The sequence below is a fragment of the Callithrix jacchus genome, chromosome 22, assembly GCF_049354715.1.
Source record: "Callithrix jacchus isolate 240 chromosome 22, calJac240_pri, whole genome shotgun sequence".
NCBI lineage: Eukaryota > Metazoa > Chordata > Mammalia > Primates > Cebidae > Callithrix > Callithrix jacchus.
This window is the reverse complement of record NC_133523.1, coordinates 5,920,177-5,945,960: the sequence shown is the minus strand read 5'-3', so window position 1 is coordinate 5,945,960 and position 25,784 is coordinate 5,920,177. Positions and strand designations below refer to the sequence as shown.

General features: G+C 53.3%; 1 protein-coding gene across 6 annotated transcripts in view; it reads left to right on the top strand.

Moving 5' to 3' along the window:
- Positions 1-1,770: 1,770 nt before the first annotated feature.
- The window catches only part of MLLT1 (MLLT1 super elongation complex subunit), a 76,173-nt gene continuing 52,159 nt past the window's right edge, over positions 1,771-25,784 (top strand). For 4 of the 6 annotated variants that reach the window (XM_078360338.1, XM_035287408.3, XM_035287406.3 and 1 more), the window contains exons 1-3: positions 1,771-1,932; positions 10,709-10,889; positions 23,430-23,512. In XM_078360338.1, coding sequence (XP_078216464.1) covers positions 1,921-1,932; positions 10,709-10,889; positions 23,430-23,512 — 276 coding nt within the window. In that variant the 5' untranslated portion in view covers positions 1,771-1,920. Of the gene's footprint in view, positions 1,933-10,111; positions 10,395-10,708; positions 10,890-23,429; positions 23,513-25,784 lie in introns of those variants that run through there. The other 2 variants (XM_078360339.1, XM_035287407.3) reach the window with 1 other exon arrangement.

Genomic DNA, 25,784 nt, shown 5'->3' with positions numbered 1-25,784 from the left:
ACTCCAGCCTGGCGCTTGGTGATGGAGTGAGACTCTGGCTAAAAAAAAACCAAAAAACGAAAAACAAAAAACCAAAGTAGCCGGGGTGTGGTGACATGAGCCTGCAGTCAGTCCTAATTGCTTGAGAGGCTGAGGTGGGAGAATTGCTTGAGCCCGTAAGTTCCAGGTTACAGTATGCCATGACAGTGCCACCGCACTCCAGCTGAGAACTCGTCTCAAAAAAAAAAAAAAAAATCTTTATTGACAAACAATAGTTGTATATATTTACGGGGTGTACCTTGATGCTTTGATACATGTATACATTATGGAATAAACAAGTCAGGCTAATGAACAGATCTGTCACCACACATTTTTTTTTTTAATCAATTATTTGTGGTGAGAACGTTCAAAACCCACTTTTAGCAATTTTTTTTTCTTTCTCTTTTGAGATGGAGTCTCGCTGGAGTGCAGTGGTGTGATATCGGCTCACTGCAGTCTCCGCCTCCCTGGTTCAAGCAATTCTCCTGCCTCAGCCTTCTGAGCAGCTGGGTTTACAGGCACATACTACCATGCCCAGCTAATTTTTGTACTTTTTTGATAGAGATGGGATTTCGCCATGTTGGCCAGACTGGTTTCGAATTCCTGACCAGGTGATCCACTCCCCTCAGCCTCCCAAAATGCTGGGATTACAGGCGTAAGCCACCATGTCCGGCCACTTTTAGCAATTTTAAAATATAAAATAACATTATTATGTAGTCACCTCGCTGTGTGATAGATCACCAGAACTCATTCTTTGCGTCTAACTCAAAAAATGTGACTCTCTTGCGTCATTTCAATGTAGCACAATTTTACATTTGCATCATTGAAATTAGCACAAATAATCACACAGTACTGTTCTTGAATGAAGAATCACACAGAACTGTTCTTCAACCTATTTTACAGATGCACAAACTGAGACTCAGGGAAAGGGGAGGAAGGGGCTGACCAGAGGTTTGCCAAGGATTATGCAGGATTAGGGAAAACTAATCTCCACTTTGGGAGGTTGAGGCAGGCAGATCACTTGAGGTCAGGAGTTCGAGACCAGTCGGCCCAACATGACGAAACCCCGTCTCTACTAAGAATACAAAAATTAGCTGGGTGCGGTGGCAGGCGTCTGTAATCCCAGCTACTCGAGGCGGAGGCAGTGGACTCTCTTGAACTCGGGAGGCGGAGATCGCAATGAGCCGAGATCGAACCAGAGCACGCCAGCCTGGGTGACAGCGCAAGACTGTGTCTCAAACAAAAAAAAAAAAATTAATCTCCAGTTCCAGAGTCCAGGGCTCATTCCATCACATAGCAGCATCACGCGATCAGGAAACAAAAGTGTCCCTGCGCGGGAGGGGGAATTTCCTCCCCAGGGCTCGAACGCTTAACCTCAGTGGCAGCCCCGGGAAGCTCCCGCCCTGGAGGCTTTGGCCACGAGGCAGCGCCCCCTGCGGGCCGCAGCGCGCAGGCGCGGCGCGCCCGTCCGCCCCCGCCCCCCTCCACGTGCGGCGCACACCTCGCGCTCCCCTCAGCCGGGCTCGCCTCGCGCCTCCCTCCCTCCCTCCTCCCGCCCCTCCGGTCCCCGCCTCCCATTGGCTGCGGGCTTCGTCCCTCCGACCGCAGCCCGGCAGGCCCCCACCAGGCCGGAAGTCCCGCGCCTCGAGCGGCCGTTCATGTCGCCGATTGGCCCAGGTGGCTGTCAGTCGATGCGGCGGGCCCGAGTCGGCGGCGGGGGCCCGTGGTCGGTGCGCGACCCTGGCTGGCGGTGGTTTCCGGTTCCGTGGGGCTGGCGGGCGAGCGGGCGGCCGGGATCGGCGGCGGCGGCGCTTGACAGACAATGAGGGCGGCGGGGCGGCGCTGAGCGGCGGCGGCGGCGGCGAGCGACGCGGGGCCCGGGGGCGGGGCGGGGCGCCAGCCATGGACAATCAGGTGAGGAGCGGCCGCGCCGCCCCAGCGCAGCCCGTCCGGCCCCCTCCCGCTCGCCGGCCCGCCCGGCCCTCCCCGGTCCCGGCCTCCCCGCCCCGCGCCCGCCCGCCCGCTCGCTTTGTGCGCGCCCGGCGCTCCCCGGGCCTTTTTGTGTGGCGGGGGAGCCCCTCCCCCATCCGCGACCCCCGGCCGGGCCAGGGCGCCTCGGACCCCCTTCGGGATCCCGGCCAGGCCCGGAGCCCCCTGGGGCGCCCCTGGCGACCCCCAGCGTTGCTCGAAGGTCTCCGGGAGACCCCTCGGAACCCCAGTCCCACCCGCACCCGCCTGGGACGCCCCTGGGGACCCCAGCCCGGCTTAGGGACCTCAAGACAGCTCTCGGGACTTCAGCCTGCCCCAGAGCTCCTTCCAAGCGCTTCCTGGGATCTCAGCCCCGTCCAGATTCCTCCCGGGACCCCTCGGATCTGCCCTGTAGACCTTCACCCCTCTGGCCCCTGGGCCAGTCACTGTCTCCTTTCCTGTCTGGACCCTTGGCCCCTGGTCGCCTCAAACTCCTAGAGTCACCAACCTGCTGCCTGTCCTCTTTTCCACCTCAGCTCAGGCATAAGGTGTCCCCGGCCCCCTGGGACCCTGCTCTGCAGCCTCTCTTCCTTGAACCCAGGCCCAGCCTGAGCTTTCTCTCCGCCTATCCCCTACCTGTGCCTGGGCCTTCTGTCCCCTCTGATCCTGCCCTGGCTGCAGCCGGAGCAGCCCTTTCTCCTCCAACCCTAGCCCTGGCCTGAGCTCCTCTGACTCCCTGGGACCCTGGCCTCTGTCTTCTGCTGCAGGGACTCAGGCCTGTTTGGAGTGCCCCCTCTCTTTGTACTTGCCTTTTCAGACTTCTTTCTTTGACCCAGCCTACTGCCTCAGCCCCCTTTTACTTTCAGGCCCTGGTCGCTCTCCCTAGGACCCGGCGGGGCTGTCTCTTTCACCTTCAGCCCTCTGCTCTTAGACCAGGACCAGGAGCAATTTCTTCTCTGACCTGGATCCCCCAGACCTTTGAGTCACCCACTGCCCGCTGTTGCCCTCAGCTTGGGCGTGCTCCGCCCCTGGGGTCCTGATTCAGGCTTCCCCACGTTTCCCCTCAGTCCAGATCTTCCTCCCAGCCTGGTTTGTGGCTTCACAGTACTGCAGTCTCTGGCACAACCTTTGCATTCAGCGTCTCCCACTTCATCTAATGCCCCTCAGCCTGATAAGTCCTGATGTCTCTTTCAGCGACTACCCTCTCCCTCCTTCCACTTCATTCTCTGTTTTTTCCCCCTCAGGATCTTAGAGACTCAGTTGAAACCCAGGGTGGGTGGGTTCCCAACCTCGCTAAATGCTCCGGATGGCCCCTCCCCATTGGTCTGTGTTGGTTCTCATAAACACAAGGTCTTCCTGGACCCTGGCACCCCCTTTACCCAACTCTGCCCCAACCCATCTTTCCTGAGCTCAGAACCATTGCTGGCCCTCACCATGGGATCGTTTCTTTCTCCTCCCCTGCTGCCCTGGCTTTCAGGGGTGCCAGGCCAGAAAAGGTTGTTGGGCTGTGAGGGTGGCAGCCGAAATCTCTGCCATTAGAGAGGTCAGGGTGGGGCGTCCCTGGCTGCTGGCACCACTGAGGCAGCGCTGTGTGGCGGTGTGGTCATAGGTGGGAGGGCAAGGAACTTCCCTCCTGCTCGTCCCACCACCTGTGGCACAGGGTCATGGAGACAGGTGTCTTATGCTTCTGGCCCCCAATCCCCATGGTTTCACATCTGGTTTAGGTGTTGCTGCCTTCCTCTTAAGAGGTAAAGAAGAGTTTGCAGCAGTTGATTGGTGGATTTCCATGGCGTGGTGTGAGTTGATTTCCACTAAAGGGACAGAGCTTGTTGCTTCCAATCTGTATTGACTTAAAACCTCAAATGAAATGTACCTTTAGCATCCACTTTTAATGAAGCCCGCCTCCGGGCAGGTCCTGTTGGGCACACAGAGGCATAGGGTATGGCCCCTGCCTTCCTTCCTTAGTCCCTGGGGGAGATGTCCTAGGCCGAAGCGTGTCTGTTCCCCCTGTGATGTGCGGGGCCCGGGAGGTCTGGGTGGCTGTCACTTATGTAAGTGGACGGTGGAAATTGGTGGCATTCCTGCTCTGTGACAGAGGGAGATAAAGGTCTCGTTCAGGTAGACAGACGTGGGAGAGAGCTGGCTTGTACCACAGCCACCAGCATCTGTGGCTGATTTACATTTAAACTAGCTCGAATGACAACTTCAGTTCCTCCATCGCACCAGCCACATTTTAAAAGTGCTGTCACCACCATTACTGAGCTACTGACCGCTGTGGCGGGCAGTGCAGGCACATTTCCATGGTCACAGGAAGTTCCATCGATGGTGATGGTCTCCCTCCGTCACAAGTGTTTGCAAGGGAAACTGCTCCCAGAGGGAAGTGTGTTTGGAACCAAAGGCTGATTCTGCTTCCCCAGTAGAGTTTTCATGCTAATTTGAGAGAGGCCCAAGGGCTCTGTCCCTTCCTCACAGAGCTGGAGGCCCCTGGGGAAACTGGAGAGAATGGTGTCTTTTACCTAAGTAGGTGAGTTGGCAATACAGTCCCTGCGGGACTCTTGGCACGGGGAAAATGCTTTGAATCCAGCGGAACCCAGGCCCCCACTGCTCCTGGGCCCCCAGATACCACAAACCTGCCAGCGCCTCACACAGTGGGAAGCAGTGCAGCTTTCCACCCAGTCGCTGGCTTGGAGAGGCTCTGAATCTCTTTTTGCTCTCCTGTTTTCCTCTAGGACTTTCAGACCCCCCTACAAAGAAGCAGGATTTCCCACTGTGCTCTGGGCTCCCAGCATCTCAGCGTTGACATCTTTCCCCATGGCCAGGAAAACGCCTTTCTGGTTCTCTTTGCCCCAACCCAAACCCACACTTTGATTCCTTCCTGCCCGCCCCAAGTCTGTGCTGGTGTTGTCTGTGGTATTTGTATTGTTTTTGGCAGGGGGATGAGCGAGTTCCCTGCTCACTTAAGGGTTATGTCTGGAAGGAGTGTGGTTTGTTTCCTGGGCTGGGGCCGGGGGAGGGGACTGGGACGTGACAAGGATAAGGCTGAGCATATGCCGGAGAGATTGGGAAAGGGCCTGGGAGCAGGGGCTGCCTAGGGAGCTGGGAGGCGATGTCAGCATCTGGGCAGTTGCGTTCTTCACAAGGACCTGGGAGTGCCCCACACTGGGACTGCTGCTTGCTTGTCCTGCAGATGCTCTCCCGGCTTTGGATTTGAGAGTGGCTGCCTTGCAATGACGTTCTTCAGTAGGGAAAGTTTGTTTCTGCTGCCAGGGGCCCATTTTACAGATGCGGAAGTGCAGGCTCAGGCAGTTCTACAAGCAGGCAAGGCCGGGTGGATTCTTCCTCCTGCAGCTCGGCTCCTTCCCCCAGCCTGCCTGGAAAGCTCTGAATTGCCTAGGTCGCTGGCTTTGCTGTGACACATTTCCCGCCTGCTCCCACCTCTGAAGCTGCTGCCTGGAAAACTGACCTGCCGGTTTTTTGTCCTAAAGTGATTATATTGTGAGGCACTTGAGGGCAGGGACCAGGGTCCTGTTTCCCTTTATGCCCCCTGTGGTTCGTGAAGGGAGGTTTTGCACCCAGCTTTGCCAGGTGCTGGTTAAATCCAAGTAGCTAGGAATCAGCCCCTTTGCAGCCAGGCCTACCTGGTCTGGTGACAAGTACCTTTATTGGGGTTGTGCACATTCAAAAAATCCCCCAAGTCTGCTCCCCCACCCCCCTGGAGAACCTGGGAGATACCTGGTACCCTGTCTACACATCTGTGAGCACCTGGTTCATAAATACTCTGTCCCAGGCTGCCTCTGACAGTCTGGTCAGAGAGGCACTCTTACCAGGAACCTGCAGACCCTAAAGGGGAACTTGCATTTCCAGGTGCAAATTACCTCTCTTAGAGAGCTTCCAGAGAGAAATGCATTGATGCCTTCTCAATGCTTAATCATTGTGCCTTCGGTCAGAGGGACCAGGACAGATGGAGCCAGAAGAGGGGTGGAGGTGCTGGCCCCCTGTCCCAGTGTCTCAGCAATTAGGGGACCAGGGCCCCATGTAGCAGTCTCTGAGAGGTTCCTGCCCTCTGGGTGAGCAGCTCTCCGCTTCAGAGGACTGTCACAGAGGGGCACTCATCTTTCCCTATCTCTCTTACCTTCTCATTCGGTGTTGCCACCGAGGGCCCCCACTGGGCCTGGCGGGAGAAGGTTCTGCAGAGTGTTTTATTGGGTCTCATGTTGCTGTCACTCTGTGGGATCACCCAAGCCCCGCCACCTCTTCCCATGCTCAGCCCGGGAGGACCTCAAAATCAATTTAGGCTGAAGGGGGAAAAGACTGCTCAGTGCTCTCCTCTCCTGGGAAGGAAGGGGATCATTGCCTCCGAGGGAATTAGATGAAGTAGCTGAACTCCAGGTGTAATTACACCCCTTGGTGAAGTGCAGATTCTCAGAGGAAGGGCATCTATTGAGAAGAATTCCCATCAGAAAACCAGGGGAAGCCTTCAGATAAACCGGTTGTTAAAGACCTGCCTTTCGGGGCCCAGGCGTACTGCAGGGCTTGCAGGAAGTGGGATGCGTCAGCTGAAGGAAGGGTTTGGAGTTGTGCGGAGCTGTTGGAAGCAGGTTGGCTTGGGGCTCTGCCAGGCGAGGGCTGCTGTTAGCCCACACCTGGGGAGATGTGCACGCGGCATCGAGACAGCCCCCGGGAAGCTGCCCTCGAGGGGCTGTTTGCCTGGTTTGCCCAATTTGGGATTTGGGCCCTTTGGTTCCAAGTGCCCTCTGCCAGCTGGCCTGGAGAGAGGGCAGTGTCCCAGCTGAGGCCCTCTGCCCAAACCTAACTGTCCCCAGATGGCCCTTGGAGCACTTGTGCCCATCCCTCTGTCCGCTGTCTTTCGGATGATTTTCCAGAAGTGAGATGGACAGCTCTTTGAGGGACCATCCTGGAAGGTTCTCCTTTGTTCTGGGTTTTTGTTGGGAAGTGGGTGTTAGGGTGATCCCAGAGGTTCAGGGAAGTGGAAGTCCCGAGACCAAAGCCCCCCAGGTCGTTTCTAGCCATCCATTTCAGAGGTTCCAGAAAGTGGCCTACCAGCAGCTTGTGTTCCTGGTGCCTTCAAGGAACTTGCTGGGATAAAGCTGGGGGTGAGCTACTGACCAATCAGATACATTCATTCTGAGACATTCCGGAGAGCCTGTCAGTTAGCCTCTGTAGCCAGGCACCCTTCCTAGAGAGAGAGCTAATTGATTAGCTTCAATTCTTTGGTCCTAATGGCCAGGGAAAGAGTCCAGGTGGCGTGGGGGAAGAGGGGGCGGTTACCCTTGGCTATGGAATTGCCTTAGCTGTGCTAATAAATTATCATGACCTGACAAGTCAAAGGCGTTGGCCGGGGCTCGGCTTCTTGCCTTGCGTTGACGTGGCTTGAGCGTCTTACTGAATCCGTGATTCCTTTTTCACTACGACAGCAGAGGCTCTGTGTTGCCCCACCATTCCGGGGAGCGCCCTCCTCAGCTCTCCACAGTCCCCTGGGTGCAGCAGGCCAGGCGCTGGAACTTCACATTTGTTGGTCGAGTCTGGGGTGTGTCCTAAACCGTGGGTGTTGAGGCTCAAGTTGGCGCCAGTCCCCAGGGCATCAGTGTCGCCCGGGCAGTGCTTTGGGCCCAGCCTGCCGGCTGCGAAGATTACCCGTGGCTGCCTCGGAACCTTCCTGTTTACCTTGGCCACTGTGACGGAGTTCTGGTGCTTCCATCCTCCCCCTCTCCAGTGGAACGGCGGTCTTTCACTCTTTCACAATAACTGCTCTGCCGCCTGCGTGCCCTGGGTAGGAACTCCCTGTCATCAAAAATGCCGGGAAGTCGGCCGAGGTCCGAGTGGCCGGGTCAGTGAATAAGTGCTTCCGAGGAGACGATGTCGTTGTGTGTGAGCCAGCGCCACAGAAGCAAAGCGCATTCTCCCGAGTCATGGGGCTGTTCCCGTGATACATATGTATATTTCCTTTCCACCTGTAACCCTCCCAGTGGGGCAGGGGTTGCCTTCCTGTTTCTTAGAGGAAAAGGCAGAGGCCCACCCGTGTAAGCATAGAGGGTGGTTACAGCCGACTGGGGCTAACGTCAGTGTTTTGGGTCTGCTGGAATGCATTGCTGTTCACATAAACACTCGTGCCTGGTCTGAGTATTTCTGCTGGGCCGAAGCTCAGCCCTCGCTTTATGTGTCTGGTGGTGGGACTTTTACCTGAGCTAGTCGGGGCTTTAGGAGTTCACTGATCTTTCATCTACCCCCACTTTGTTCCCACGTCGATGTCCCTGCTGCCCAGATCTTGGAGTCACCTGCATTTCCTTCACCCTCGGGTCCTGCCAGTTCTCCGGTTTCGGGCTGTGTTCACACCTTTTCCAGCCACTCCTGGTTTCCTCCTCATGGGCTTGAGTTGCCGTTTGTTTGCTGTTCTCCCTTTTCTGCCTGCACCCCAGACCGTACACAGTTGGCCAGGGGGTTTTGACTCAGACCGTTTCCTGTATCTGTCATCCACTTACAACGGGTTATTTCTTTTGTGTCTGACCTGGACACTCCAGTCTGCTCCCAGGCCCCCCTGCAGTGTGCTCAGTCCCTAGGGAGTCCCTGCCCTCTTCTCCCAGGAAACTCCAGAGGGACCATCGCCCTGAGCCAAGGGAATCCCCTCTGCCCCATTTCTTTTTAAAAATTAATTTTTAGTTGACAAATAAAAATTGTATATCTGTATCATGTACATGTTTTAATTTACTTTTTAAGTTGGCAGATACAAATTGCACGCCTCTGCCTCATTTCTTAACCTGGCTTGCTGTGCGCACAGAACCCTCAGCCTCTCTGGCCAGTTCTTTGGCACACTGGGACCGACCTGTCCTTATCTGCCACTGTGGCCCTGCCCTCTCCCAAAGCAACATTCAGAACTCCCTGACCTGAGAGGCTCTCTGGTTTAATTAATCCAGCATCGTCCGGGCCTACTGTACTGTGGTTTCAAGTAGAGGCTTAGAGGACGAACAAGACGTCGTCCCTGCTCTCAGAGAGTTCACAGGGGCTCTGGGGGCTGCCATCAACAACCCAGGAGCCAGAGCGGGGGAGGGGTGGGATGAAGGCGCTCCCGTGGAGTTTCCCACAGGCTTCTGTGGGGATTCAGGGTTGGTCTCCAGCGTGGCTGCCAGAAAGGGCCCTGGAAAAAGGGATGAGTAGAGTTTTAAAATGAGCTAGAGCACCCAGGCTGCAGCTCTAGGAGAGACGAAGGCGGAGAGGAGTGGACGTTCCTGGTGTGTCTGGGGCTGGCTGTGGGATTGAGCTGGAATGTGTGCGTTTCCTGCATTTCCTCAGTTCTGGAACTCTGAGCTACCAAGACAGCGCCACCAACTCAGGAGCAGCTTCTGTGTGTGTGTGTGTGCACCTGTGTGACTTCAAAAGGGTTAGGATGTGAAGAGACAAGTGTCTCAGACTTGAGGAAATACTCGCGTGGAAGACGTGTGTGGGGCTCAGGCTTCCTTCTGAGAGAGTGACAAGCCGTGGAAAGCTTTAACATGGCAGGCAGGGGTGGGGGCGATAGATCTGCCTGCCCTGGCTCCATTGCGTGACAACTGAGAGCTCAGAGCGGGATGGAGGCGGGGGGGAGAGGGGCAGTCAGCCAGGCGGCAGGGTCTGAATGGGGCCTTGGAATGCCAGAGAAGGGACAGGTACTGGAGGGATTGCAGCCACTGGGACACACCTGGCCAGTTGCCGAGTGATGGGGTGAAAAGGCGCAGCTGGGAGCTGTCTGGTCTGGGGCCCGGGAGGGCGGCTCTGTCAAGGGACGCTGTGGGACTCAGGCCACGGTCTGGCTGGCTCCCGGCTATCTCAGCACGTAGAAGCAAGTGTGCACTTGGCTGCTGCTTTATTTTGTAACATTCTTGCATTTGATAGTAGGTGTCAGAGCTGTATCTATGAAAAGTCTGGGGAAGTTTTGACAAAGCAGGGTGGATGTTAACTGTAGGTTCTCTGTTGGTGGTTTTGGCCAACCTAGGTATGAAGAGTGCTTTTGAAGGCATGTGGCTTTGTATTGGGTGGCGTGGAACTGGCCTGAGCTGCCTTGTATTTCAGGGCAAAGTGTCAGACATGACATGCTCAGGAACCACCCACTCTGCTTTTGAAACTGAAAGCCAGTGTTGCAGCTGATGACTTAGGGGAAGGAGAGGGGCCTCTGGGAGGCGCTGTGGTGGGTTCGTGTGTGGGAATGAAAATGCTGGAGTCAACAAGCTTAGGTGGCAGGGACCGACAGCCGTCAGTAAGACGACTTTTGATAATGAAAGTGCTCAGAAGAGCACCCTCTGTGACAAAGAGTGATGGGGGTGGCCAGGGCAGGCTTCCCTGCAGAGGGACAGTCAAGCTGAGAGCCCAGTGACAAGAGGTGCCAGGGTGGGAAGCCCAGGGGCAGAGCATCCTAGGCAAGTGCCGTGGCCCTGAGGCAGGAGTGAGCTGGGCTGAGCTGGGGACCAGTGAGGAGGCTGTGCGGGTGGAATTGAGGATAACAGGGAGGATGGGAGGAGACGCGGGGACTGCGTGGGCCTATGGAGGGGAGAAGGCACGGGGCGTCCGCGGCAAGGTGCTGGTTTGCTGGGAAGCCATCTGTGTACTTCTCACTGGGTTGAGAGCGTATTGCACTGCTGCTGGTCTCTATGGAAAGTTCTCTGTGGGTGAGGGGACAGTCCCCTGCTTGGAGCCATGTGCTGACCCAGTCACCACCTCTCTCTTCCTCCAGTGCACCGTCCAGGTGAGGTTAGAGCTGGGGCACCGTGCTCAACTGCGCAAGAAGCCCACCACGGAGGGCTTCACCCACGACTGGATGGTGTTTGTCCGCGGCCCCGAGCAATGTGAAATCCAGCACTTCGTGGAGAAGGTGGTCTTCTGGCTGCACGACAGCTTCCCCAAGCCCAGACGCGGTGAGTGGCCCCAAGCCCTGAGTTCCCACAGCTCTGACACATCTGGCGTCACTCCCCACAAGGTCAGGCTCCACCCATCTCTCAGGAGCAGCAGGACCCCCCAACCGTGAGGTTCCAGCTTATACCCCTCGGTGTGGGGGCATTGGAGCTGTGTCACCTCCAGCTGTTGAGTTCGTTGTAGGGAAAACTGAAGGAGGCGGTGGCTGTCTGTCCTGTTATTGAGACCTGGGCTCTTAGAAGCAGCCAGGGAGCACAGCCAGGTGTACATGGATGGGAAAGGTGAAGTCACCTGGCTGGTGAGTGATCAGGAAATTGTCCACCAGGCCTGTGTTTGATTGGGGGTGCCATGTTAAGAATTCTGAATATTTGGGGCAGAAAGCATGCAGCAGCTCATGTCCCCACTGTCTTTTCTCTTCCAGTCTTCCTTCTCCCTTCAGGTCTCAGGCCATCGTTGGTTAAGTAGGTGTGCCTCGGTCAGTTGTATTCTGTCAGCTCCTCCACTGTGCTGTGGGGGTCCTGGTCTTCCTGGAGGGGTGCAGTGCGACGGGGCAGAGGTGGAAACTCACCCAGTTTCTAATCAGGGACGTCCCCCTGGGGAAGTGAGCCCGAGGGGAAGGCCGTGGTGGGGAATCGGAACTCTCAGGATGGTCTGCCAAGCTCCATCAGGGCTGGGGCCACATTTGCTTTTCTTACTGCGGAGCCCCCTGGGGCCTAGCACATCATGGGGCTTCAGTAAATACTTCTTGAGTGATGGGTTGATAAAGGAATGAAGGACTTTCTGTAGTGAAGCGCTCCAGGGTGGGGAGAGCCCTTCCTGGGCTGGTGACCCCTCTACCCTGCAAAATGGGGGGCCCGGGAGCTCCAGGGGTCCCAGGAGGTGAGCCGTGCACAAGTGTGGATGTCCTCAGCTTGAAGCAAGAGCTTCCCAGCTGCTGGGACCTGGGACCCTGGCCCTAAGCCTGTAAGTGGGTTCCACCCTGTTGGGGAAGTGACGGGCTTTGACAGCAGTAGAGACTGGCTGTTCCACAGGGATGCCCGCCTGCATTCCCTCAGCCTGCGGCTCCCCTTCCCTCTGCATTTCCCTTTCCTGAGTCTTCACCTTCTCCCCTTTTTCCTTCTTTCCTTTCTGAGCCTCTTCGAGGGCCGCAGCGGAGGCTCCTGACAGCGGCAGATATTTATAAAGCACTTCCTAATTGTGGGGACACGTGCCATCTACCAAGCACTTCCCGCTCAGCCCTTCCGTGCAGGATTGCATTTTGTCCTCGCCACAGCCCTCTGCTGCAGACGGGGCACAGGCTCGGGGCAGGCCGCTGCCTGTGTGTAGAGCAGGGTGGGCAGGCTGGCCCATGGGCTGGGTCCCACCACTGCCAGGGCAGCCTGTTTTTATTGGTGCCCAGCCATTGCCCGTTTGCGTAGGTGTCGCCTGTGGCTTTTGCGCCACGTCGGCAGAACAGAAGCCATAGCTGCCCCCTCCTGCACCAGACCCTCTTTCCTTTCTTGGGCGGCATCCACTCTGTTTCTCCTTCACCAGTCCCTTCACCCCCAGCCCCTTTTCTCTGACCCCGAGCGCAGGGATGGGCCCCCGACGTTGTTTTCCATCCACTTAGAGACTGTTTATTTCACCTTTGTTCCCTGCCATGTTGACACAGCACCTGGAAGATGGGGTGATAAGTGGGGCTCACTCTCAAGGGTTAGTTTTTTGGTTTTTATATGTTTTTAAAGAGATGACGTCTCTCCCAGGAGCGGGGACCACCAGGTTGCCTAAGGAGGGGTGAACTGGCCCCGGTCAGAAATGGAGCAGGTCAAAACTCCTGTGTTAATCAGTAGTGGGATCGCGCCTGTGAATGGCCACTGCAGTCTGGCCTGGGCAACATAGCCAGACCCGCATCTCAGAAAAGAAACAAAACAAAACAAAAGAGATGGGGTCTCACTCTCCGTGTTGCCCAGGCTGGCCTTCAGCTCCTGGGAGGCTCATGCCACCAGGCCAGGCTTGAGTGTCAGTTTGCAGGCAGCCTGGAAATAAGTAGCTGAGTATTGTGTGTTGCAGTCTGCCTGTGGGGCCTGGATGTGGATAGCAGCCCCATCAAATATATGGGAAAGTAAATTCCCAGCTCCCAGTCTGTTGCATTGAATAAAACTCTAGAGAGGGAGTGAACCTCTTAGAGCACTCCAGCCTCTGGAATGATACTTGAGGTACTTAAAAAGTATCTTTGACATCAGCCACGCCCACATTATCAGCAAAGCAAACAGAGCAGAAACATGTAAGATACAAAGTTGCTGTTCCGGCCTCCTGAGTCCTCCCGCGGACGGCCGGCTCCCTAGCCCTCTCTGGCCCGTCTTCTTAATCCAGCTAATCTGCTTCTTCTTTCTTGTTTTTTTAAATGTAAACAATACTTACTGATTTACCAGCATAGAGGGTTAGAATTTGTCCCAAAGTACCCCTTTTACCACTGTCTTCTCTAGGTTTTTAATAGTCCAGTGACTCGCTTTTGCGTTGGTTGTCTTTGATGACTTTGAATGATGATGTGAGCCTGTTTACCTCTGGGATCCTTCACAGAAGAGTCCCACGTCACCCTTTTTAGGGAGTCCTCTGGCTGCCCGGGCTGCATCGCAGTTTCTTGCCCAGTACACCCACTCAGCCATATGCTTCTTAGCCTTTTCTTCGGCTTTCCTTTTCTCCTCAGCACCGTCTTGACATCCTGGACATGCTACTTCCTTGTCCATCCCTCTCCCCAGCCCAGGGAAGAGGCTTGTGTCAGTTTTGTTGCCGCTGCGTCCTCGGTGCCTGCAGGGATCCCGTAGGTAGGGGCTTACAAAGGATTTGATGAGTTAATGGATCCTTGCATCTGGCCAGCTTCCCTAGTGTCTTCTGACTTTCGGCAGAGGAAGACAGGGACACACACCAGTTGGACACCAGGACCCCGTCTTTTTTGGACACTGTTGCACCTTTCCTTTGGGGGGGCTCCACTGAATCTTGTTATGGCTGTGGGCATGATCATGGCTGATCGTAGATTGGCCGTAAGAGTTGGGGACTGGCAGTGGGCAGCACTGGTGCCTCTGATGCTGGCTGTCACCGTCAGGCTGCTTGGGATGGCAGGACTTCATTCACCCCGCACCCTCAACTCTAGGCTACCCCAGGAAGAAGCCTCACAGTCATGGCAGATGGGTTCTTTTTGGTCATTTTTGGTTAAAATTTGGCCCTATTATAGCTTGCTTCACGTTTTTAGTCTGTTGCTTTTGGAATACCCCCTTACTTCTCCTTTTTGCATTGTGTCTTTATCATACTTCATTTTCCCCGACATTCTCATGATCATTTCATTTATTCTGTGGAATTAAAAAAAAAAAAAACTTTGGCCTGGGTACGGCGGCTCACGCCTGTAATCCCAGCACTTTGAGAGGCTGAGTCAGGAGATTGAGCCCATCTTGGCTAACACGGTGAAACGTCGTCTCTACTAAAAATACAAAAAATTAGTCGGGCGTGGTGGTGTGCACCTGTAGGCCCAGCAACTTGGGAGGGTGAGGCAGGAGAATTGCTTGAACCCGGGAGGCAGAGGTTGTAGTGAGCCGAGATCATGCCATTGCACTCCAGCCTGGGCAACAGAGCAAGACTCCTTCTCAAAAAACAAACAAACAAACAACAACAAATTCTTTGGCCTGGCACGGTGGCTCACACCTGTGATTCCAGCACTTTGGGAGGCCAAGGTGGGTGGATCACCTGAGGTCAACAGTTCAAGACCACCCTGGCCAACGTGGTGAAACCCCATCTCTACTAAAAATACAAAAAAATAGCTGGATGTGGTAGTGTGCGTCTGTAATCCCGCCTGTTGAGGAAACTGAGGCAGGAGAATTGTTTGAACCTTGGAATCTGGAGGTTGCAGTGAGCCGAGATCACACCGCTGCACTTCAGCCTGGGCATCAAGAGTGAAACTATGTCTCAAAATAAAATATGTTAGAGATGGGGTGTTCCTGCGTTGCCCAGACTGCACTCCTGCTCCTTGGGCTCAAGCAGTCCTCCCGTCTCTGCTTCAGGAGTAGCTGGGTTACAGGTGAGCCGCCCTGCCTAGCTTTCTGGCTGTTTTGTTCTGTGAAGTCCTCTGAGTGCCTCACGCTGGTTCTCTGTGTCTTCCTTCTCTGATCGACTCTTCTCCAGCCACCTCTTTAGCCATCACCCTGTGCCTTTTCACTCCTGTTCTCCTGTGGGGGTTATCTTTTGGTTTATTTTCTCATTTAGGTAGAGCAGTTTGTCAAGTAATACCCCAGGAGACTAATCACTTAAGACATTTCTGGCCGGGCGCAGTGGCTCCCACCTATAATCCCAACACTTTGGGAGGCTGAGGCGGATGGATCACCTGAGGTCGGGTTTTTAGTCTGTTGCTTTTGTGTCTTTATCATACCTTCATTTCCCCCCCATTCAAGACCAGTCTGGCCAACATGATGAAACCTCGTCTCTACTAAAATGACAAAAAAATTAGCCAGGCGTGATGGCAGGTGCCTGCTAATCTATCTATTGGGGAGGCTGAGGCTGGAAAATCACTTGAACCTGGGAGGTGGAGGTTGCAGTGAGCCAAGATCTCGCCATTGCACTACAGCCTGGGCAACAGAGCAAGACTCCATCTCAAAAAAAAAAAATTTCTAAGAAAGACGTGGGCAGTAAACCCTCTGAGTCCCAGCATGTTATTCTCATCTCATAGTGGAATGGTTGGTTGGTTGGGTGTAGTTTTCTGGTTTGGGAATTACAGGTTGAGCCCTAATCTGAAAATTTGAAATCTGAAACATTTTTTTTTTTTTTGGAGACAGAATCCCGCTCTGCCACCCAGGCTGGAGTGCAGTGGCAGGATCACAGCTCACTGCAGCCTTGACCTTTGGGCTCAAGCAGTCCTCCCTCCTACCTCAGCCTCCCAAATAGCTGAGACTACTGGCCTGCCACCATGCCCAGCTAACTTTCATATTTTTTGTGGAGATGGGATTTCACCATGTTGCCCAGGTTGGTCTTGAACTCTTGGACTTAAAATCTGCTTGCCTCAGCCTCCCAAGATGCTGTGATTACAGGCGTGAGCCACCATGCCAGGTTCAAGATCCTAAACTTTTTGAATGCTGACGTGATGTTCAGAAAATGCTAATTGAAGCCTTTTGGATTTTGGATTTTTGGGTTAGGGATGCTGAACCAGTAGAATATTCCAAAGTCTGAAAAATCCCAAATCCAGAACTCTGCTCCAAAATGTTTTGGGAGCATACTACCACTTAGAGCTATGAAAGTGTTGTGTTAGTATCTTCTGGAAAATCTGATGCCATTCGGTCCTCATCCCATTACATGTGACCTTTTTTTCTCTGGAAACACTTAGAAAGGTTTTAGGACGTTTGCTTTATGACATCATGGGTTTTTTTGTTTTTTTTTTTTAACTGCTGTTCACTCAAAGTTTCCTTCTATTTCTTTGACAGTTTCCTTCCATCTGTTTATTTCCTCTTTTTTCTTCCTTTCTGGGATGCTCATTTCATTTCTCTTTTTTTTTCCTTTAAGTTCTGGGGTACATGTGCACATCTTGCAGGGTTGTTGCATAGGTGCGCACATGCCGTGGTGGTTTGCTGTCTCCACCCCCCATCACCTACATCAGGCATTTCTCCCAATGTTATCCCCCCAACCTCCCCACCCCCGCTGTCCCTCCCCTAGTCTCCCATCCCCCAATGGACCCCAGTGTGTGACGTTCTCCTCTCTGTGCCCATGTGTTCTCATTGCTCAACACCCGACTGTGAGTGAGAACATGTGGTATTTGGTTTTCTGTTCTTGTGTCAGTTTGCTGGGAATGATGGTTTCCAGATCCATCCATGTCCCTACAAAGGACATGACCTCATCCTTTTCGTGGCTGCATAGTACTCCATGGTGTATATGTGCCACATTTTCTTTGTCCAGTCTATCACTGATGGGCATTTGGGTTGGTTCCAGGTCTTTGCTATTGTAAACAGTGAACATACATGTGCATGTGTCTTTGTAATAGAACAATTTATAATCCTTTGAGTATATACCCAGTAATGGGATTGCTGGGTCAAATGGAATTTCTATTTCTAGATCCTTGAGGAATTGCCACACTGTCTTCCACAGTGGTTGAACTAATTTACACTCCCACCAACAGTGTGAAAATGTTCCTATTTCTCCACATCTCTCCAGCATCTGTTGTCTCCAGATTTTTTAATGATCACCATTCTAACTGGCATGAGATGGTATCTCAGTGTGGTTTAGATTTGCATTTCTCTAATGACCAGTGATGATGAGCATTTTTTCATATGTTTGTTGGCCTCATAAATGTCTCATTTTGAAAAGTGTCTGTAGGCCAGGTGCAGTGGCTCACACCTATAATCCCAGCACTTTGGGAGGCTGAGGCAGGCGGATCACGAGGTCAAGAGATCGAGACCATCCTGGTCAATGAGGTGAAACGCCGTCTCTACTAAAAATACAAAAATTAGCTGGGCATGGTGGTGTGCGCCTGTAGTCCCAGCTACTCGGGAGGCTGAGGCAGGAGAATTGCTTGAACTCTGGAGGCGGAGGTTGCGGTGAGCCGAGATCGTGCCATTGCACTCCAGTCTGGATAACAACAGCGAAACTCCGTCTCAAAAGAAAAGAAAACAAAAGTGTCTGTTTATATCATTCACCCACTTTTGAATGGTTTTTTTTCTTGTAAATCTGCTTTAGTTTTTTGTAGATTCTGAATATTAGCCCCTTGTCAGATGAGTAGATTGCAAAAAGTTTTTCCCATCCTGTTGGTTGCTGGTTCACTCTAATGATTGTTTGTTTTGCGATGCAGAAACTCTTAAGTTTAATTAGATCCCATATTTTGGCTTTTGTTGCCATTGTTTTTAGTATTTTAGTCATGAAGTCCTTGCCTATGCCTATGTACTGAATGGTTTTGCCTAGGTTTTCTTTTAGTGTTTTTATCGTGTTAGGTCTTATGTTTTAATCTTTAATCCATGTGGAGTTAATTTTAGTGTAAGGTATAAGGAAGGGGTCCAGTTTCAGCTTTCTGCACTTGGCTAGCCAGTTTTCCCAATACCATTTATTAAACAGGGAATCATTTCCCCATTGCTTGTTTTTGTCAGGTTTGTCAAAGATCAGATGGTTGTAGATGTGTGTCATTACTTCCGAGGCCTTTGTTCTGTTCCAGTGGTCTATATCTCTGTTTTGGCACCAGTACCATGCTGCTTAGATTACTGTAGCCTTGTAGTATAGTTTAAAGTCAGGTAGTATGATGCCTCCAGCTTTGTTCTTTTTGCTTAGGATTGTCTTGGCCATGTGGGCTCTCTTTTGGTTCCATATGAAGTTTAAAGAGGTTTTTTCCAGTTCTGGGAAGAAGGTCAATGGTAGCTTGATGGGGATAGTGTTGAATCTGTAAATTACTTTTGGCAGTATGGCCATTTTCACAATATTGATTCTTCCTAACCAGGAGCATGGAATGTTTTTCCATCTGTTTGTGTTCTCTCTTCTTTCCTTGAGCAGTGGTTTGTAGTTCTCCTTGAAGACGTGAACCCCTTCACATCTGTCCTCCTTCACATCCTTTGTTAGTTGTATTCCTACATATTTTATTCTCATTGTAGCAGTTGTGATGGGAGTTTGCTCATTATTGGGCTCTCTGTCTGTTATTGGTGTATAGGAATGCTTGTGATTCCTGCACATTGATTTTGTATCCTGAGACTTTGCTAGAGTTGCTTATTAACTTAAGGAGATTTTGGACTGAGACGATGGGGTTTTCTAAATATACAATCATGTCGTCTGCAAATAGAGACAACTTGACTTCCTCTTTTCCTAATTGAATACCCTTTATTTCTTTTTCTTGCCTGGTTTCTTTGCTAGAACTTCCAAAATTATATTGAATAGGACTAGTGAGAGAGGGCATCCTTATCTAGTGCCAGTTTTCAAGTTTCCTTCCATTTCTTTGACAGTTTCCTTCCATCTATTTCCTCTTTTTTTCCCCCCTTTCTGGGATGCTCATTTCATTTCTTCCTCTTCTTCTTCTTTTTAAACCGAGTTTCGCTCTATCACCTAGGCTGGAGGGTAGTGGTGCCCTCTTGGCTCACTGCAGCCTCCGCCTCCTGGGTGCAAGTGATTCTCGTGCCTCAGCCTCCTGAGTGGCGGGGGTTACAGGTATGCACCACCATGGCCAGCTACTTTTTTGTATTTTTAGTAGGGAACGTTGTCTAGGCTGGCCTTGAACTCCTGGTGTCAAGTGATCCTCCCACCTTGGCCTCCCAGAGTGCCTGGGATTTCAGGTGTGACCTTTGGTGCCTGGCTATAACTTTTCCTTTCAGTAGTGTCTTATTGTTATTTGTTGGATACATTTCCTTGAATCTGAGGGCACTGACTCCTGGTTTTTATTTGTTATTTTCTTTTTCTCAAGCTCTCTTGTGGTCTCTAAATTATTTCTGTTTCCTCAAACTCTTTCCTCCTGGTGGGAATTCCTGAGCGTTCTGTGGCTGGAGGGTGGGTTCTGTAATCCACAGGCCGGGGGGCTCACGTGATTTCCTAATGAATAAGGCTTTCCTTGGGGGTCCGGTTTCCACACTACACTTCAGCTTTCCCCAGATAGTCGGCTCCTTGAGACGGGAACTGGCTGGATTTCCCCAGAAGGAAACCTGAAACTTCCTGGGCCGGGGCCGGGGCCGGGGGTGGGTTGGGAGTGGAGATGGGCAGGAGGAGAGGTCCCAGGGCTCCTGTTCCCAACACAGCCTTTCAGTGTGCCCCCCTTTTTTTAATAACTGCTTTATGGAGATGTAATTTACACATCATAAAATTCGTTCTTTGAATGTGTACAGTTAGCGTTTTCAGTATATTCATGTAGTTGTGTGGCTGTGACCACTGATTTTCCATCATCGCTGTCCGTCATCCCAGGGAGAACCTCAGTCCCCACAGTGGCAGTCACTCCCCCTGACCCCTGTGCTTCTGTTCCCTCCCCCAGCTTTCAGCCTCACTCCTGCCCTCCGCTGAGCCAGTCCATGTTCTTCAGCCTTCTGGTACCAGTGGCCGTCCCTGCCCCACGGCACCCCCATGGCAGACTCTGAGCCGGTTGCTTTCTTGTCCTGCCCCTTGCCCAGCACGTCCTTGTCCAACTTCTGCCTTCCAGAAACTTGCAGGCAGCTCAAATCTCCTCCCTCCCGCCTTCACTTTCACGGCCTTATTCCTGTCCTCTTGATTCCTGTTTGCTCTCAAGCAGGAGAGTGGGCCAGTGTGTCTCCCGGGTCTCCCCGGTTGGACTGAAGCCTGTCCCCGGTGCCCAGCCATCCCTCTTGGTGCTGTTGGGGACAGAAGCTCTCTAGGCTCGAAGTACCCATCATAGAACAGGGTCCCTTCCTTGGAGGGGTGGGGATCATGAGATAAGATGTTACAGCAGATTTGGAAAGCATGTGACCTGGAAGTCAGAGGCCAAGGGACATGGGGTCTGTTTCTAGTAGGAGGTGGCCCTGCTGTGGGCCTTTGTGGCTGGGTGGGAGTTAGACTAGGGGTAGGAGGAGAGAAGATGGGACACGGGGTGGAGTCAGAGCAAATCCCAGGTTGCTGCCTGTGCCTGGCCCCATGCTGCATTTGATTGATCGATTGATTGATTGGAGTCTGGCTCTGTCACCCAGGCTGGAGTGTACTGGTGTGATCTCGGCTCACTGCAACCTCGGCCTCCCAGGTTCAAGCGATTCTCCTGCCTCAGCTTCCCGAGTAGCTGGGACTACAGGTGTACATCACCATACACAGTTAATTTTTGTATTTTTATTAGATGGGGCTTTATCATGTTGGCCAGGCTGGTCTCAAACTCGTGGCCTCAAGTGATCTGCCTGCTTCGGCCTCCCAAAGTGCTGGGATTACAGGCGTGAGCCACCACGCCTGGCCCCACACTGTACTTTAGACCAGCTTGGCAGTATTTAACGGATATGAAATGCTTCCAACATGAAGTATTAATTACCATTCCAGGCCCTGGTGATGTCACACTCAGTGAGATGGAGCTTATGGTCTAGAGGTGGGGATGAAGGGAGACGGGCAGAGTGAGCACCCTGCGGTTGAGGGGTACAGGACACACACCGGGGAGTCTATGGGAGAGAATCGTGACCTGGTGGGGTGGGGAGCTCAGAGCAGGGCTCCCAGAGAAAGTGATCTGTGGATCCGAGAGGCTTAGTGTGGCTGGATCATGGGATCTGGGGCTGGGCTGCGCAGAGCTGAGGCGGAAGGTGCCTTGCAGGTTGTGTAGGACAGTGGGGAGCCCTCCCTCGGCAGCCATCTTGGGATTTGCAGTCAGAGGACTGATCATTCCCACTGCAGAAGATGTCTGGGAAGGAGCCTGAGACCAGATGAGAAAGGCATCGCGATGGGGCAGGGCTGAATTCCAGAGGCGCTTTGGGTTGGCCTTGATAGCAGTTGGCCATAGGAGAGCCTCAGGACAGGAGTCCAGTGGGCTGGGGTCTAGGGCCCGTGGTGGGCAGCTGGGTCCTGAGCGGTGGATTGCCAGGAGGAGGGGGGATTGGTGTAGGGTGGGCCTCATCACTGGAGGTCCCCTATCTAGCATCGTGGCAGGATGTCAGAGGAGCAGGAAGGAGACTGGAATGAAGAGTGGGGCCCAGGCACCCAGGCCGGCCTTCCTCAGGCTGCAGGTGCTCCCATTGGAGCCAGAGTGGCCCTGCAGGTGGGGCTGCTCCTCACCTCGGGGCAAGCCGTGATCCATGGGTGATGATGATAGCTCCCCCCACCCCCCGCCCCCTGGAGTAAGCACTAAAGGCTAGGGGCATCTTCTTGCCTGTGATCACCCCAGGCTCGGACTCTGTCTGACACAGACAGTGATGGAGTGAATGAGTCAATGAATGGGTGTTGTTTCTACTGCTGTTTGCTAGCAGTGAAGATTAGTGCGCAGACCCTGATGTCAGGCAGTGGTGTTCAGAGCTCCCAGCAGGGCAGCTGGGGATACTGTTCGCTGGCCTCTGGGCAGGCTTAGCCCTCAGTCCAGTTGAGCAAGCCTTGCACAGCCGCAGTGTGTAGGCTGAGGTCCTGGGCAAGGCTGTCCAGTCAGCCCTCCCTTCGAGGGCCCCAGGTCATCACTCCCAAAGCTACCCTACTGATGGATGATGCTTGCATAGATACATGAGATACACTAAGATGTTTGAGAGTCTTTGGGATTTGAGAGGCTTTTCTTTTTTTTTTTTTTTTTTGAAGAAAATCTTGGCCAGGTACAGTGGGCTGTGATCCCAGCACTTTGGGAGGCAAAGGCCAGTGGATCCCTTGAGCTCAGGAGACCAGGCAGGGCAGCATGATGGAATCCCATCTGTACAGAATGTCAGAAATTTGCCAGGCATGGTGGCACATGCCCGTAGTCCCAACTACTTGAGAGGCTGAGGTGAGAAGATCACTTATTCCTGGGAGGTTGAGGCTACAGTGAGCTGTGATTACACCACTGCACCCCAACCTGGGCAGCAGAGTGAAGCCCTATCTCAAATTGAAAAAGAAAAATCTTATGGTTTTAATTTTAAAAATCATATTTTATTATGTTCCTTTAGCTGTTTTCTAGCAATTGCTTTATTTATTTATTTATTTATTTATTTTTTTGAGATAGGGTCTCGCTTAGTCACCCAGGCTGGAGTGTAGTGGCACGATCGTACCTCCTGGGATCAAATGATCCTCGCACCTCAGCTTCCCCAGTAGCCCCTGAGATTATAGGTGTGCACCACCACACCTGGCTAATGTCTTATAGAGACAGGGCCTTGCTGTGTTGCCCTGGGTTCTAGTGATTCTCCGACCTCAGCTTCCCAGAGTGCTGGGCTTATAGGCATGAGGCATCATGTGTGCCTGATCTTTTTTAAAAAAAATTTTTATAAGAGGGAGTCTCGCTCTGTTGCCCAGGCTGGAGGGCAGTGGTGCGATCTTGCCTCACTGCAACCTGCTCAATGGTTTCAAGTCATTCTCCCATCTCAGCCTCCTGAGTAGCTGGAACTATAGGCGTGAATCCCCGGGCCTGGCCTTTTTTTTTTTTCAAATCTCGGGTCTGTGGGGTTTTGTTCACGTCACTTGGGAATGCTCTTATTAGACACTAAACTAGAACCCAGGAGGAGGGTCCTAGCCGCCTGGGGTTCCACACTCTCCCATGCATGTGTCTGTGGCGCACGGGTGCTCAGCCTCCATGCTGGAAGTGGTGACAGTGGAGTGTGTGGTCCTCACACCTCACCCAGGTCACACTAACTGCCATTGACCTGAGTTGGGTGAACTTGTGCCGCCTTCTCTGGCCTCAGCCTCCTCATCCTCTGTGGGAACAAGTGCCCTGATGATGGGCTAATGCCTCTCTGCTGATCACACCTGTGGCCAGGTCACCTTTCTCCTCCTCTTCTCTGCTGTTTTATTCCTAAGACCCCTTTGCCGTAGAAGTCAACCCTGTTGGGGCCTCAACCTCCTGAAAAGCTACCCCCTGAGAGGCCAGCCAAGCCCCTGCAAGGAGGCAGTTAGGTTTCAGGGTGTGCTGCTGCCGCTGGTGGCTGGGCCTGGAATGGGCAGGAGGCTGATGCGTGTGTTTCTTCCTTTTTTTTTTTTAGTGTGCAAGGAGCCCCCCTACAAAGTGGAGGAGTCGGGGTACGCTGGCTTCATCATGCCCATCGAGGTGCACTTCAAAAACAAGGTAGGATCCCTGAGGGGCAGCAAGCAGGTCACCTCTGTGTGGGCACCCGTGCACAGGCCCCAGTGAGTGCTGTGGGGAGTGCTGGTTGCCATCTCCATTCCTGGGGACGTTGGGGTCCGGGACATGGGTGGATTCGTGACAGCAGGTGGGCCTGCCCCTTGGTCTACTTCTCTAAGAGGTTGCCGGGCCACATCCTGTCCAGCTGCCTAGAAAATGTGCCGGCAGTGACATCCCATCAGGTCCAGCTTCCCTGACGGTCCTAGAGGGTTAATAACCTGGCCATGTGTAGCGACTGAGATCGGGAAATAGCTTAAATACCTGATGACGGTCCGATTATGGTGCGTCTTCTGGGCAGAATCTGTGACAACCTTCAAAATTAGCAAAGTGAGCTACATGTATGATACTTAGAGGAAAAAGGAGTAGTCCATATCCAGAAAGGTTAGCACAGGTCATCTGGGTAGAGGGAGTGCAGGGGTCTTACTCTATCACCAGGCTGCAGTGCAGTGGCACAATCCCGGCTCACTGCAACTTCCATTTTCCAGTTTCAAGCAATTCTCCTGCCTCAGCCTCCCAAGTAGCTGGGACTACAGGCGCACACCACCATGCCTGGCTAATTTTTTGTATTTTTAGTAGAGACGGGATTTCACCGCGTTGGCGGGATGGTCTCGATTTGTTGACCTCATGATCTGTCCACCTTGGCCTCTCAAAGTGCTGGGATTACGGCCCGTTTTGTTTTTATTTTCTTTCATCTGTAGTTTCTCACATTTTTGGGGTGGGGGAGTGGGGGTGTTGGGGGCCAATGATTAAAACAACTCATTTTTTTTTTTCTTGAGACAGAGTCTCACACTGTCACCGGGTCTGGAGTACAGTGGCATAATCTCGGCTCACTGCAGCCTCCACCTCCTGGGTTCAAGTGATTCTCCTGCCTCAGCCTCCCGAGTAGCTGGGATTACAGGCAGGCATGCCACCACACCCAGCTTATTTTTTGTATATTTAACTGAGATGGGGTTTCACTATGTTGGCCAGGCCGGTCTCGAACTCCTGACCTTGTGATCTGCCCGCCTCAGCCTCCCCAAGTGCTGGGATTACAGACGTGAGCCACTGCGCCTGGCCCAATTAAAACAACTCAGAGCCTGCCCCTGCCCCTCCTCCCAGGTGTCACCACAGGGCCAGCAGTGACATTTCCTGGCTCATGGCTTGGCCACAGCCAGCTGCTTTCCCACAAGTGCAGCTGGACAGGCGTGGAGATGGCGCTGGGGAAGGAGGTGTCCCTGGGAGATCTGGGGGTGCTGCCCTGCTTGGTTACTGAGTCCCTGGATTACACCTGGCCATGCCGGGACGCATGGCTGGAGTTCCACTTTTCCACAAACCCCCTGGCATTGAGGGCCTTTAGGAGAGGCTCTTGGCGTGCTGCCCTCTTAGCAGCTGGTGACATTTCAACCCGTGCAGCTTGGCCGATTTCAGATGCAAGGCCTCCCGGCGCCCAGTTCATTGAAACCTAGGTCATTCTGAGGCTCTTTTGGAATTGAGGCCCCACTGGGAACAGAGGCGAAACTGCCTGCAAGGCGTGTGTTGTCTGGGCCCTTGGGCCTGTGGGGCCACTCCTCTGCAGGTGTGTGACGGGGCTCCCCAGCCTCCCCGAGCTCCACTGGGTGAGCATGTGGAAGAGGAATGAGAACAGCAGCCCCCTCTTGGGGCGTTTGAGGGGATTGCTCAAGCCCATCTGTGGGAGGTGTCCACAGCCCAGACACTGGTATTCTACGGGGTGGGGTGTGGTGCCACAGTCTGTGTGGGCAGTTTAAACCCACTTCTGGTGTGGCTTAGATTAAGGTCCTTTGAGGTTCAGAAGCAGTTTGGGCCAGCAAGGCTTTTTTGTTTGTTTTTAGGGACAGGGTCTGGCTCTGTTGCCCAGGCTGGAGTACAGTGGTGCAATCATAGCTCACTGTATCCTCAACCTCCCAAGCTCAAGAGATCCTCCCACCGTGGCCTCCTGAGTAGCTGGGACTACAGGCGTGTGCTACTGTGCTGAAGCTCAGTGAGGTTTTCTGTTCCCAGACACCTGTCTGATCCCTGACATGGCCTTCAGCCACGTGGGCACTGGCAGCATCCATTCTGCCTCCCAGGACCCCCCAGGCAAGGGGCTGCCGGGGCTCTGGCTGCTGCCTGGCTCCATGGTTGCCTGCCTGTGGATTTGGAGGCAGGTGGGGCGGGGCCTGGCCGTTGCCGTTTGCTGCTTTTCATTCTTGCTCAGTAGAGGCAACTTCAGGCAAGA